This window comes from Nothoprocta perdicaria, unplaced genomic scaffold, assembly GCF_003342845.1.
Source record: "Nothoprocta perdicaria isolate Ctin4 unplaced genomic scaffold, notPer1 scaffold_352, whole genome shotgun sequence".
Classification (NCBI taxonomy): Eukaryota; Metazoa; Chordata; class Aves; order Tinamiformes; family Tinamidae; genus Nothoprocta; species Nothoprocta perdicaria.
This window is the reverse complement of record NW_020455591.1, coordinates 468,560-483,714: the sequence shown is the minus strand read 5'-3', so window position 1 is coordinate 483,714 and position 15,155 is coordinate 468,560. Positions and strand designations below refer to the sequence as shown.

Here is a 15,155-nt window from a genome sequence, read left to right as displayed (position 1 = left end):
TTTTTTTTTTTTTTTTTTTTTTTTTTTTCTTTTTTGGTCAAAAAAAGACATTAAGAAGTTCCATGTTGAAATCTGGAACCTCTTAACACCAAGCAGGAAAAATGCAAGTTAGATTGCACAGAGGTAAAATTATGCTTGAAACTGTAGGTGTCTGTTCCACTTTTCCACTTTCTTGCCCATGTCATCATATCTTAAACATATTTTCTCAGATGCTGAGGATGTTGCAGAAATATAAATTCTGCAGTCATCGTTGCGCTTCTAGAGAGCATAACAAGCTGAAGAGCAGATGACTTCATTTACCTTTTTCCAGTAAAAGATAAATAGACTGAACTGAGATGTTTTAAAACCAATGGCTTTACTAGATTTTAAACAATAAAACTAATTTGACRTGTTTCTATGAGAAGCAAATCTGATGCTAATTGAATCCATGGGCTTTTGGCCATCCACTCTTTGATAATTGAATCATGTAAAAACAGAAAAAGCAAGTTTTGTGGAGGAGAGAAGAAARTTCTAGCACATGTTCTAGAAATTAAGAAGAAAAATGTGTACAATCAATCTGAAATTKAGCACAAACTGTAGAAAAAAGAGATAGGATGCCTAATGGAATTTGAATCATAATAATAATGTTTTCCTATCTCATTGAAAATGATATATGAAGTTAATTGGACCCACTGCATTTTATGAGTTTACTTGTTTAAAAGGCTGTTATTTTCTTTAATGAAAACATCATTCTTCACAATGTCAGGATAACACAAGGGAATGCTCACATGCCAGATGTCACATTTAGTTACAGTTATAAGCCCTGAAAGCCATTGTAATTTTGGAAACCTGTCCAAACCAAGGATGTTGAGCTGTATTCAATGGTGGTTCTTCATCTATAAAAAGCTGTTGGTACTGCAGTTGTGTCAATAATCATAAACCTTCTGGCAAAATAATGTCAGAGTATACGCTTATTATCTGAAGTTTGAGTAATGACATAAAGTATCATTACAGTCTTCAACAGATGAAGCAGCTCTCTRGATTTTTGTTGCAAAAATACTTTTTGCAGTGGCAGAATATTTACTGCAATGGCAGAGAGAATAAGGAGACAGTCTCAGCTACCTCAACTGAATTCCTTAGAGTTCTCAGTCCATATCCATCTGATTATTATTATTATCAACTGATTATGATTATGAGCAGAGCTAATGTTTTGGTAGGACAAGCTAACCATAAAGGATAGATGTAGAATGGGTTTGTTTAGTTTTTTATATATATATATATATATATATAAATATATATATATATATATAAATATATATATATATATATATATTTAGGGTGGGGGAGACTTTTATCTGAAACCTATTCAAATCAATGACACAGTCTCATCAAAAGGAGTCAAGGGGTGTGCAAGGTATCTCCACATATCGCTGTACATTTCCTGATGAAAGACAGTAGCATGAGACTTGAAAGTTGTCTCCRTCCATGAGACTGGTCGTTGGTTTAGGGACAGCCCTGAACAACGTGTGCAGTTTTACTGCCCAGTTCTATAACAAGCTTTACTGATGTTTTCTCAAATTTCTCTGCATGGCTTTACATGTATTTTATAAAGAAAAATGGTATGTACACCAGATATCTAGAAGATGTTTTTAATAATTTTCTTTTTTTTCTCTGTTTGTGATCTGAGAAATTATGCCAGAATAATTAAGAGCAGCCTTAAGACTGGAAATTAATATATCTGAAAAAAACTTCATTTGAATTAGTTTGCCTAAAGGGGAAATTTCTAAACTTTTACAAAAATTAAATTCCTTTCCTTCATTTTAATTGAATTAAGCTGGGGCCTGTGAGTGAATAGTATGGTAGTGAGATAGATCTGGGACAAAACTCAAGRAAAAGTTATTTCAGCCCTGCTAGCGTGCCTGCCTTATTATCAAATACCATGAGATTTCATTTGCAATGATGAACTTCTATGCAAAATTTCTCATTGCTATTAAATAAAAAGAAGGAATATGTTGATAGGGAATGAAGGTTGCATAATCTCAGTGTAAGTCCATGTTTGAGTCAGCGTTCTGTTCCTCACCAGTCTATTTTATATGGCACCAGGAGACTTTACTTTCCCACTGAGTTCAATAAAAGGATCAATTCCTAACTGAGTATCTCCAACAAGGTTATATCTCCTCATAAAATGGAAATAATATAATATGTTAAACATTCAACAAAATCTTCCCCTACTAACCTTGGAATCAGTCTTTTTAGGCAGTCTTGTAGAGTGGGTTAATGCAGTAGCAATATCCCTCTAGCTTTTTTCCTCATTTCTCTTTCTTATGCTTGTTTTTGGTGACTCCTGGCTGTTCTGTGCCGGGCCACATGCAGGCACAGCAGGAGGCACTTGGCTGTTCCGACTGTATTTACTGTCCAAACAACCACTCCTCACCCCCTTGGAGGAGGAAGCAGTGGGTAGGCAGGAGCGTTTCACAGGCCAAATCTTCCTAGGGGCTACAGACAGGAGCAGTCTGACCGAAGCACGTATTTAATTGAAGCCAGTTTCTTGGATTTCAGCAATGGAGCTATGCACGTGCTTGATTGGTTTGCAGTGACCAGATGCATTTTAGCACGTTACAACCCCAGATCACGTCAGCGGTGTTCAGTGGCACAAAGACTTTCCAGGAATTGCTTAGCCTCTTGCAAGATCACAGTTCTGAGAGTCCTCAAGCAAACAGCTCCTCAGCAGGCTTAAGTGCAAGTCTGAGTGGCTCCCATGCAGTCTAAGATTACTGTCACATCAGCTGGGGTTGTTTCTGGAAAATTTACTTTGCTGGTTTGCATTTGTTTTGTTTGCTATTGTTTTTTCACCCCAAATGTTGTCTTTGAGTCTGTATATCCGGATCAAAGTTAGCTGCTTGCAGAAAATGCAAAGAATGCCCCTCAGGCCTGTGCTTATGCCCCTAATGCCCTGAGGAGTGATTCTGCCAGATTTGAGCAGCTAAGCAGCATCTGCTTAGGGGAACGAACACAGGAAAGTTATTCAAAGAATGACAGCGGACGTCAGCTGCTGGCCTTGGTGATCCAGTACAGATTTTTCTTTTTTTTCAGATTTTTTTTTTTTTTTTTTTTATTTGCAAAGTTAGATGTCTGTTGAGACATGCACCTTAGACCATTTGTATCCCTGTCTCAAAACATCCCTGGACCAGATTCCTTTTTGGAGATTATCTGCTTCTCTGCATTACCCCTGCTGATTCATTTAAACAAGAGATACTTTTTTACCTCCTCAGTCAAGCATTGGTGCAGTGGTGAGATGCTCTCTTCAAGCAACTGGTGCTGCACTCCACTCCGGAAGTGGTTTCATTTCATTAGTGAAAAAAAAGCAAATGCAAAAGAAAGTGTTATGTAATAGAAAACATTTCATGAAAAAAAAACTCTCAAAGTTCTATTTATACAAGCAGTTTGCACATGTCCAGTTTAGTTTTTCTTGGCCCCACTTCATGAAAGAAAGTGCCTCTAAATTAAGGAAAAAAAAATCTGTGATTCTCATCATGCTGATACTAGCAWGCCTGACATGGAAAAGACCTGAGATTCTCCAGGAAGACATTTGTAGAAAGGTATAGTGACTTCAGGATGCAAAGGCATCCTGAAGAAACAGATAAAGGCATAAGAAGAAACAGATTCAGAATACAGATTGATTAATTGTGAATTTTGGTGATTAATTTTAACTGTTTTAAACCTTGTACTGCTAGACATTCTGTTGCTTTCTGATGATAAATGTGGGTGGGCCAGTGTCTTTTCTTCTCTCAGCAGGGACAGTAAGAGCTAAGAAAGGAGTTTTAAAGTAGGGCATACATACGAAGCAACTAGTTTGCCTCCAGACTCTTCAGAAAGTAGGTGCATCTGCATATTTTGTTAAGGCAATGTTGGAGAAGGAGCCTGGCATATGAGATATCAAAATGTCAACAATAGCAGGTCTGGAAGAATTTTCCCACAAATACCATTTGTCCAAAGATACCGAGATGTTGTCTTGTTTGGTAAGATGCCAAGGGTCAGAGCACTGAAGTAAAAGCCATGGGATCTTAAGTCATGCTTCAGAATCATGCTCTACAGGAAAGAGTCAGATGAGGGTTGGAAGTCTTCGACTGGTAAAGGATGCATCTCTTCTGTCTTTAATTTTCTGACTGATGATATAAAGGAGAAACTTGTGCATAACTAGTCATACAACATGCCTAGCTTAGTTGCATAATTGTACYGGTATGTGTGCGCATATAAATATATATATTGGAGATTTTCTATGGAGTCATGCCAAAGATTGATCTCAGTCAGCCTAGCTGTGAGCAAATACTTTGAGTTGAGCTGGGGAATGAGATAGCTGAATTCAGTGCTTGTCTCACCTCACTGATATGCTCATTAGTTACCTAAAAGTGGTAATTCAGAGAACCAATCCTACACTGAATGGACCTTAATTACATTTTCTTTTCAAGTTCTGTTCATGATAGAGCGGAACATAAGAACATAAAGAACATAAACAGCTGTAGCCTTCAWGGTAATCCATATCTCCTGCTTGTCCCTGATGACACTAAAACCATTTTAATTCACAGTACAGCTCCATGCCTTACTAGAAGGTGAGAGAAGCTGCCTCGTTGTGGGAAATCTAAGTTATGTCATTGCTAAGGCTGGGTCTGCACACGAATATAGATAGATGTGAATTTATTCTTCTTCCTTACTGCAGGAAGAGGAGATTTCGATACTCWTGTTCATCTCAGCTCTATCACCTATTCAGAAGATGGAGACTTGTGGACACAATTAGTCAAATTTTATCTTCTGTTTATGACTAGCCAAGTTGTCACTGGTTCTAATGTAGCACTTTGCCCTCTAATACCATACATGAAGGGCAGTTGGGTTAGCTATCTTCCACTTGTTTCATTAAAAAATAGCCTGTGCAATCCTGGAGTCTACCTAGTGATTTTATAATAATATTTTTCTTATTACCTGAGCATTAGTTTCTCACCACRGTATTTATCCACGTAAAGCTTCCCTGGAAAAGAGCTTTCCTGGAATCACATTGTGTGAATGGACCTCTGGAGATCAACTAGGCCAACCTCCCCAGCACAGGAAGGGTCACCTAGAGCATGTTGCATAGGATCATGTCCAAATGGGTTGTGAATAACTCCAGAGAAAGAGACTCCACAAATCCTCTGGACACCCTGTTCCAGTGCTCTGTCACCCTCTCAGTCAACAAGTTTTTCCTTATGTTCAGATGAACTTGCTGTGTTTTGGGTTTTTTTTTTGTTTGATTGTTTGGTTGTTTGTTTTTTCCTGTCATATTCCGCATCCCAAAAGTAGTAAAAAAAGTAAATATTTTCTTGAGAGGGCTTTCTCTAAAATTCTTCTTTCTCTTTCTGTAGATTGTATGTGGATGGCCCTTTTGGAAGTCCCTTTGAGGAGTCCCTGAAGTATGAGGTCAGCCTCTGTGTGGCCGGTGGTATTGGAGTTACACCATTTGCATCAGTACTCAACACACTGCTGTAAGTGACCTTAAGCCCTTTAGAGCCATTTCCTTCCCAAAGGGCCATAACAGTGCATGTCAAGCACCTTYAGAGATGTTCAAAACTTCTATTACCATAACATAAATGAATATTTTCTTGAAGGGAAGTAGACAAATTAGAGAACCTGAGACTTTTATCCCCAAAAGGTTCTCTCAGTGTTATGCTGGTAGACACATCAGCTGGGACAGAGGCTTCTCTCACATCACTGGCCTTTGTATGATGCTACCAGTCAACTCTACTGTAATTTTTGTTTATAATCACAGACCCTCAAGCTAGATTTGTTCCCCTCATTCTCTGTTTATATGAGGCTAGGGTTTTTGAGAGTCAGGAAGGTGTGACTTTCTACTGGATTTGGGTTTTAATAGGCCTGCCTGGGACTGGGTTCAGGTAAGGCTTGGATATTTAGCTCTATTTGAAAACTACAAATTTTAGGGAAGTCTTTTTCATTTTATATATTTTCTTTTTTCTTTCTTTTTCTCTCTTTTCTCTTTCCTCTTTTTTGTCTTTTCTCTTTTCTCTTTTCTCTTTTCTCATTTTATTTCTTCCTTTCCCCTTTTCTTTTTCTTTCTTTTATTTTTTCTTTCATTTCTCTTTTTTCTTCTTTCTTTTTTCTTGTTTTTTTTTCTTGTTTTTTTTTCTTAATCTAACATCTTTGAAATTCCATTCAGACTGAAACTTTGATATCTCATTTCTCTGTCATTCAGGCCACATGATTCCCATCCTACGTCCTCTGAAGTAGGGTTGCTTTTATGATTGCTATTGATTTTTTGTCATTAGGCGTACCAGCTAAGAGCTCCAGTCACAGGTTAAGCACTCCGGGTTCATAGACACTGTATAAATAGCCAATCAAGACAGTGAGACTTCCTGAAGTGTTTAAGGTCTTGCTGATTTTGGGAGGGTTTTAAAATGTGCCAATGAAGGATTTATTTTAAGATAATCATGCCAATAGCCGTCTCTAATGCCAAAGTGATATTAAAACCTTATTTTTAGGTTCTTTGCCTGTTCTTCTTCATCTAGACTAGACCAGGCTGAGCACTTCTGAAAATCATCCCTCTTTATATCAGCCCCACCTGTTTCATAGTGCAACTTGCCAAGTCCGTCTTGGACTACCTTTTTCTTTCTTCTCCTGAAATTGTATTGATCATCCTCTCAGAGAGAGAGAATATGAAACACAGATGCATTTTTGCTAAAAACCTTGGGTCCAACTGGATAAACTGACTATTTGCCTCATGATGGATTATCCTTGACAGTGTTTAGCAAGAATGTCACATATCATAACAATGGACCAACAAGAAGTAATGAGATGGCTGCCTCTATCTGTGTGTATTAGATGGAGTAAAAAAGTGCACAGATGTTGTCTACAAGCTTAGTGTCCAAAAACTTCAGTGTCAGAAAGATGAGATCCATTTATCTAGATAAACCTATAAATTGCCTTCCAAACAATTCTGTAAACTGATTTTGTAGCAAATCTTGCTTTGTGCACTGTAATATTACACATGGGGAAAAGTAATGGTCTTAGCCTACTTTGCTTCTCAATGTTCAGAAACATCTACARCACACTATGGTTTCCTGGATGATCCGCATGTTTTTGCCGTGGTTTAGAAAGTGATATTGGCAGGTGGGAAAATTCAAACTGTGCTATGATGCCAGCATCAGAGAACACTGAGAAAATCCTGGGATTTTTGTTTCTTTTTTTTTTTTTTGTTTTTTCAAGGGCATGCAATTCCAAAGGAGATCAGAACAGTTTACACTGAAAGTCATTTGTTTCTTGCTCAACTGTGTTCCTCTTGTGTAAACAAAATTTAGTTCCTACTCCTTTCCTTCTTTTCACTTACTCATTGAACAAATCTGTCTTTCTTTTAAAAAATTATGACATGAATTGTACCACAAAGTCCTCATTCTAGCCTCCTTATTCAGCTGATTTCTAGTTTTTTTTATTACTCAAACTGGTGTTTTGCTACTAAGATAAGCAATTCTATACAAAAATGCATTGCATGTCTCTCTTCTTCTATCTTCTTTATGATGGAGGGTGCTTATTTTTCTTGCTACTACTTATAGTTATCTCATCCCATCACATCAAACTGTGACCATTCCTAAGGGCCTCTGTTAGTGTAAGTGGTAGGAGAAACGTGGAGGAAATTCTACTCTGCAAGTCAACAATATACCAATACGCGACCTGAAAGACACAATATTTCACAGTCTTTTCAGGACCTTCTTGTGTCCATGGGGATTTCATGCCAAAAGTGAGGAACTCTCAGCTCCTACACACTGCTGAGCRTCTCCAGCCTAGCTCTTCAGCCTTACACTGGAGCTTAAGACAGACACTGGAGCTATCCTTACATAAAGGTGTTAACACAATACGAATGTTGGATTGGACCAAGGACCACATTGCTTGAAATCATGCACAGTAAATGTAGTGAGGTGAATCATAAAACTTTGCAGATGGGATTGGTTCCTGAGATATGAGTTTGGAGTGGTATTTTCTAGTTGAGGATTATTTTAGGAGACAGGAGGAAACAATCATTCACTAGTCACTTCAGTGATAAAAGCAACAACAAACAGCCCCTCCACTTAAAAAAAGACTGACTGGATGTTTTTGATTTTTTGAACTCATTAATCATCAGTGATTTTTTTTTTTAATTTCTATTTTTTCAGTTTGTTCTAGTCCTTCATTTATACTATATTTGTGTTTCGTTTGCATTAGAAACTTGTCATGATAGTCGTGTTTTTTTAAAATGAAAAGCCACGTTCTGCCCAATACAGCATTTTACCCACCAGCATTTTCTGAGGACTGTAATATATTACATAACTGCTTAATATAGTGGAGCCTTTACTTGATTTGATCTTTGCGATTCCGATACAATAGTAATTATAATAAACCAGAGTTTGTCCCATATAATGTCACCATTAGTCCTAACATTATTGCATTTGTCAGTATTTTCCTCTTCTGGGCCATTTTATATAAATCTAATACAGAACTGACATAATACACTTGAACTTAGAATGTCTACTTTGAAATAGTTCGATATTGATGCATGAATCTCTATTTTTAGCCCAAATCATACATATAGTTGGCCAGTTATAGCAAGAATATCCGTGAAGGGTGTTGGTTCTATACTGGAGATTTTGTATTCCCGGAATCACGCTACTAGATTGCCTTGGTCATTTCAGTGTGCTGACATGTTGTAGCATGAAAAAAAGCTTCTTTTAAAATGGTAATTTTTCATTCTCCAAACATTTCGTTTTTAAGTGACGGCTGGAAATGCTACAAACTCAGAAGACTCTACTTCATTTGGGTGTGCAGGGACATTGAATCTTTCCGCTGGTTTGCAGATTTGCTCTGTATGTTGCATGACAAGGTAATGAATGTTACTTGGAGGGATACTAACAACTTAATAAAAGCAGAGTATGTTCATACCACACAGCTGGCATGCAGTAGAAAAGGCAGACTTGTCCAAAACAAGTTAGCTCCAACAGTACCTCTGTCTGGGCCAACTGACCCAGATTCTGCTTGTGCCTGGAGCAGCTAGAGACGTCCTGGATATCTCTCACCAGCATTTCATTGCTCAGTTTTGTTGTGTACCAGAAGTCTTGACACATATTCATTAAATTTATCAGACAATAGAAGAATKTGCGGGTTGAGGAGTCCCAATAGCCTTTAGCCATTTGGCTAACAGACAGACTAACAAGGAGGGGGATTTACAATTTCAGGTGGATTTTAAGAGCAGCATGGCTTTGCAAAATAATATTTTGTACAGAGCAGGACGTGGAAAAGATTCTAGAGTGCACAAAGGGATCCTGTGTAGGTATATCACATCTTCATAAAAAAGTTTATTTTCAACGCTGAAAGCCAAGTGTACCAGGATACTAAGCACAAGTGGACTTTACACTTACATTAAGAAAAGGGATATTATTTCACTAGCTGTTTTTATCATTCTCCCAGCTTTGGCAAGAGAATCGACCAGACTATATAAACATCCAGCTGTACCTCAGTCAAACAGATGGAATACAGGTATGTGGCTAAATGCTGTTTGTAAACCCAACTAGACCTTGGGGGATCAGACAGTACAAATTGTCAGTCAAGAATTTCTGCAAATGGTAAAATTACTACAGATGGCAAAAACAGGAGATGAGGCTGTAAACTCAAGTAGTTTCATCACTACTAGGACAGGATAGCAAGTCCATCCCTACAGTGCTAAGAAAAATTTAGTCTAGTAGCCCTAACTTGATTATATGTGGGCAGCAATCCATATCTTCTTTTTCTAGGAAAAAGGTCCTTCCAGGCCAGGCCACAGACCAGACAGCTGGCAGGATTTGATGGGAAATATCTGCATCATTTCTGGGCTAAGAATCAAAGAAGAATAGTTCTAGGAGCTTGCAAGCTCAAAGCTTCTTTTAGAAAAATGTTTAGAGAGAAAATGGCTGGTTTTGAAAACCTTGGATTTTTTTTTACTTTAAATAACAACAAAAGGTAAAAAATTATTGAAGAATGGGACCAGAAATTGTACTAAATTGTTGCTTATCATATACTGCCAGCCTCTAGACTGGACTCATGCCACAACTCTGGAATATCCTGCAGGCCATTTATACCTAAGATTTTTATTTTACATTATTTAGCAAAAGTGGGTCTGATTCTTTCCTCAACTGCTTCTGGAAAGTATCCTTTGAGTGTAGTGGGCTCAGGACCAAGTCTGAAAATTACTACAAAAAGTGAAATTCRGTAGGGAACCCTGCCCAAAGGATTTTCATCTGACTTGTATCAGGTGGAGACAGCATAATATTCACACCTCAGTAGGAACACTATCCAACACAGCTAAATGATGTAATAGCTACTGTGGTTATGAACAGTGCTCAGGGTATTTAATACCTGGGGGATGTCAGCTGGCCTGGGGTACTTGAAAATACCTAATTGATGAACCTAATATGTAGCTGTTATGTTAGAAATAAAATACTAAGAGAATTGCAAGGACATAGCAAGGTTGCAATGACATACAATCAAAGCAAGTTTTCTAATATTCTATACAGAGCAGCTACTGAATTTATTATAGTGTTTTGTTTTTCCTTTTAAATCTTTCYTTAAAGTCACTTTCCTTTTGTGGTTTTTGAGAAAAACTGGCATCAAATGTAGTGCTACCGTTGACGCATCAAGGTGGGGACTTCCTGTTGCATTAGGGCACYAAATCAAGGGAAGGTAAAGCCATGCAACTGAAGGACATTTAACTATAAAAAAGATAAGCAAGAGCACTAGTGAGTTAGTGTTGCTGGAAATGGATTTGGTTTCATCTGGGGACCGATTTTGCCTGCTTTGTGCTTCTAAGGCAGCTCAAAACAGCTGGCAAACTATTCTCTGGGAGAAATAAAAGTTTTCCCCTGTTACTTTTTCAGACCTAGTCATCTTAATAGTTACTTGTATAAAGATAAAAGGAAATACTTCAGACAGAAATATGATTTTTACATCAGAGATGTCTCTTCCAGCTTAACAGTAAATACCAGTGAGGGAATGAGTAATGGGAATGTGGTTATTGTTTTATGGCTTAAATAAATTGGTTTAAACTTAATGGGGAGATTAATGAGCAGCTACATGAGGAACAATGTACAATGAACACCAAAGAAAGCCRTTGAAAAGGCAGTGAGCAGAGGTATTGGTGCATGAAATGGCTGCAATTTTAGTCACAACTCTCTAGTACTGTGCTGAGGTTTTACACCTCAATGGTACGATAAGTCAGCAAGTATCAGGAATGGGAGCCCTGGGGGTTAACAGGCAATCTGCAAATCAGGCAACTCAGAATGCTTTGCTTCTTCCAGAAAATAATTGGAGAAAAATATCAAGCCCTGAACTCAAGGCTCTTGATTGGACGACCACGATGGAAACTCCTTTTTGATGAAATTGCGAAGTGTAACCGGCGGTAAGTAGAGGTCTTAATGGATTTTGCCTGCTTGAAGTTTGGTGATTTTATGCTTTTGCAGCTATGTTTGTATGGAAATGACTTTGGAGTTTTATCTTACAGCGTATCATTCAAGCTACTGATGTTAAAATTAGCTAATATTTTTCTGTGACAGATATGAAACATTTCTTTCAACACTAGAACAGTTCATCTTTCCATGCAGCTGGGATATTTAGTGGCCCAGAAAATAAAAATSGTGTATTGCCTCTCACTGCACAGAGATATCTTTGCACCCAGTGCTGCAGACAATATCTGGCTTGTGATACATGTAATTTTTATATGTGAAGRTATGTTTTTTTTTACGTTGTTGATGACTTCTATAATTTTGGTTACTTRTAGTGTTGTGTTGCGGAGGCACAAGGAAGAAATTGACTCTCTTGAATTGTTTTTATTCGAAGTGTATATTGTCCCTGGAGATTCCTGGCACTTTTTTTATTCCTTGTTAAAACTTGGCAATGSCATGTTACTGTGCTAGGCAAACATATCATAGTCTAAAACAGGACAGTTGTAAAGCAGAGAGGATGTGCAATTAGATCATAGAATGTCTTTTTCCAGATCCAGCTTTTTTTGTTTGATTAAGTTAGAGGATACTGCCAGTTTTCTGCATCAAAAGCATCTGCAGCCTAAGGGAGCATGTGAGTTTTCCCTGTCTACTTCTGGCAAAGTCAGTGCAGTGGAAGCAAACCACTGCTATTAGCTGTTTATGGTAATCTGGGCGCTCCTAATTGAAAAGTGCTCTCACAGTCCCTTTCAGCTGCAGAATTTAGGAATTCCTCAGAAAGTTGCTCTCCACTATTCAGGTTGTAAAGTGAACATCTGTCCAGAGCTTAGTGAATTGTCTCTTTGATGATGAATATAACTACAGGACACTGATACGTGGGACTTGAGAAATACTGAGCTCCAGCACTCAGTGAGATACCTATCTCCATGCGAGTTGCTGACAATGCACATCTTGGCCTTGGAGCCTTGAGGGTGTTCCGGATAAGGTCCCTTGCCCAAGACTCCCACAGGCTGCCTCAAACAGACAGTCCCAGTACGGCTGTCATACCATACCAGCCACTATTACAGTATCACTCAAGAAAAGTTTTGTAAAGAGTTATGGGCAAAAACAGGACATAGAGGGGCAGAGAGGCAAGCGGACACTGATTCAGGCTTGAACAGCTCATCTTTTTTGCTCTGCTCTAATGTCTTTTTTTTTATTTTGTTTAGCTGTGTGAATCCAGTTTTAAAAGATGAAAATGATGAGGTTTTTGCCATTTTCCTTGCAAGGCTCTARGTGCATGTAGATAGAGCTATTAGTGGTAGTCATACTTCTTTCATGCTTTCCATCTCACTACCCCTAATTAGACCTTCAAGTACCATTTCTCCTGCGTTTTCCCATCAGGTCTTTAAATTGTGCCACCATTTCTAAGCAAGGTGTCTTTTATTACTCAAGTAATGATCTGCCTCTTTGGCTTTTATACTTCTATATTATCCTGGAGATTGTTATCACACAGGCTTTCTCATGCTTTTTCACCCCTTCACCAGGTTTTATACATATAGATCTGTATCTATAGATACAGTCGTATGCAACATAATCTGCAACATGGCTATTCCACAGAAACTTATTTGCTCTAGGTAAATACTCTTCTTGTTTCTCTGGAGCAGATGTGAAGTTCCTTTTTTTTTTCTTTTTTTCCTGTAGTCCAAGTCATTTCCCTATCTCCTACTACCTTTATTTCAATCCGTCTTACTTGTCAGTAACTTGTCTCCTAAATGACTGTGCTGTAATATGTAGACAAAATAAAAATAAATAAAAATAAATAAAAATAAATAAAAATAAATAAAAATAAAAAGGACAGATTAATCAAAAAACATTTTTTGCAACATCTGATGACAGTGTTCAGTCTTTCACATGCATTTGCAATCAACCCCTTGGGGTTGTTTATGGGCAACCAATTGTTTTTCTAGTTTTTATCTAGAGATCTTTGTAAAAGTTGCASTAAATAAACATGCAACTGGCAAACCTCTCATCACTTTATCCATGCGATTGCTGTGCGGTTTGTGCATTGCTGCTGTTCTTGCTGTTAGGGTCCCAAATAGGGCAAGTGTGTTTGTAAGTGCCTGAGCCCTGTCTGAGCTTCAGAAATTAACATGGGACAACCCAATGTCAGATTTCTTTCCTTCTATCTAAATTGAGAAGAGCAAAAGCATGCCATCTACTGCTGAGATTTTAAATGACATCCACAGTCCCAAGACTGTGCATTAGGACAGTTTATACAATAAATGATAAGTCATGTTTTTCCATCTTTCTGCTTGGGGTCTGACCAGCATTTGTGTTTCAGTTCTGTTGCCCTCTTTGTGAAGAGTTTACATCATGCCTTTGCTATGGCGCTTTCTGAATTTGCTTAGTTTAAGCAGGCATATGTTTTTTTCCAGACAGAGACTGACCTAGAAAAAAAAAAAWACATTAATATCTGTAGGAGGGCAAGGCTTGGAACAGCATGATACATTTCTTGTTCATTGTAAAGGAGAAATCTCTCTCTAGGAATAAGTGTGGGATTTAAAACAGAACATTTCAAGTTCTGGTTCTGTCCTCTCTAGATAAGCACAGTTTTTCACCTCTCCCTTGTCTCTCACTTTTTGTAAAATGGATGTAAGGATCCTCTGACCTACTAATCCCATAGGAACACTGATGATTTTCAGGTGTCAGTTATTCACTTAATGCTTTGAATGAATAAGACCTATATTAATGTCTATAGTTATTACAAAGGATAACCTACAACAGTTTGCCAAATTGTATCCATGCTGGTGGTATCCAGAAGATTTTCTAACACTGTACCCGAGTGACATGCAGCTGTGTGTTTTCATCCGATCGAGAAGGTGGGCACTTGACCCAGACAAGTGATATGCAATTCAAGCCCATCAGCTCGAGGTCAGAGCATGCTGCTCCACAGGACACTGGCTCTCAGCTCCTCTCTTGCCTKCATCTCAGCACCACTCTAAGAAACCAGCTAGAAACAAGTGAGGTAGGCAGGAAAATATCATCAAACAGGGAAGTGGTGGGAATAAGCTAGTGAGAAGGGGGGTGCTGAGCTATGGGAGGTCCATGAAACATGGCATAATAGCCAGATTGCTACCCGTGGTGGGTACCTAAGGATAGGGGAGTCTTTGGGGTTTTAGTTAGTGCTCCTCTATACTAACTAGATTAATGAAAACACACATTTGATAACATTAATTCTCTAAATTCTCTGAAAGATTCTAGCTGAAAGCACATGCAGCCCCCTTGTCTGCTGTGCATACAGTTTATGATGTCCCAAGGCTGTAAGTGATGGACAATCTTAATCACAAGCAGTTGACTTTCTCATTATTTCTGCCAATCTAGCCACTAACATCGCACTGTTCGCCATTAAAAGGAGCACTATCAGGACAGGAAAATTTAATAGATATGTTAAAAGTGAAAAAAAAAAATCCGTAATGAATATTTGCTTTGCACTGATATGAGAAATGGCATGATTAAAGCTAGTGTTATAACATCGGGGCTCAAGGGCTCAGTTATAGTTACCTATTGAGCTTCATGGAGCCTGAGTCCTCAGCTATGCTGTGTCAGTGTCTCTGTTCGGTTGCATAACAGGACTGCTGTAATACTGAGCTTACAGCCAAATATTAGGCACAGGCACTTGACAATGGGCACCAATTTTTTTTCCCTCTCCTCTCC

At 38.2% G+C, this 15,155-nt stretch overlaps 1 protein-coding gene across 2 annotated transcripts in view; it reads left to right on the top strand.

The window, feature by feature from the left end:
- NOX4 (NADPH oxidase 4) overlaps window positions 1-15,155 on the top strand; it is a 95,252-nt gene that overhangs the window by 78,774 nt on the left and 1,323 nt on the right. Inside the window, exons 14-17 of one of the 2 annotated variants that reach the window (XM_026044177.1) lie at window positions 5,373-5,492; window positions 8,764-8,872; window positions 9,457-9,525; window positions 11,319-11,419. In XM_026044177.1, the coding sequence (XP_025899962.1) occupies window positions 5,373-5,492; window positions 8,764-8,872; window positions 9,457-9,525; window positions 11,319-11,419 (399 nt within the window). The remainder of the gene's footprint in view (window positions 1-5,372; window positions 5,493-8,763; window positions 8,873-9,456; window positions 9,526-11,318; window positions 11,420-15,155) is intronic. The other variant, XM_026044178.1, reaches the window with a different exon arrangement.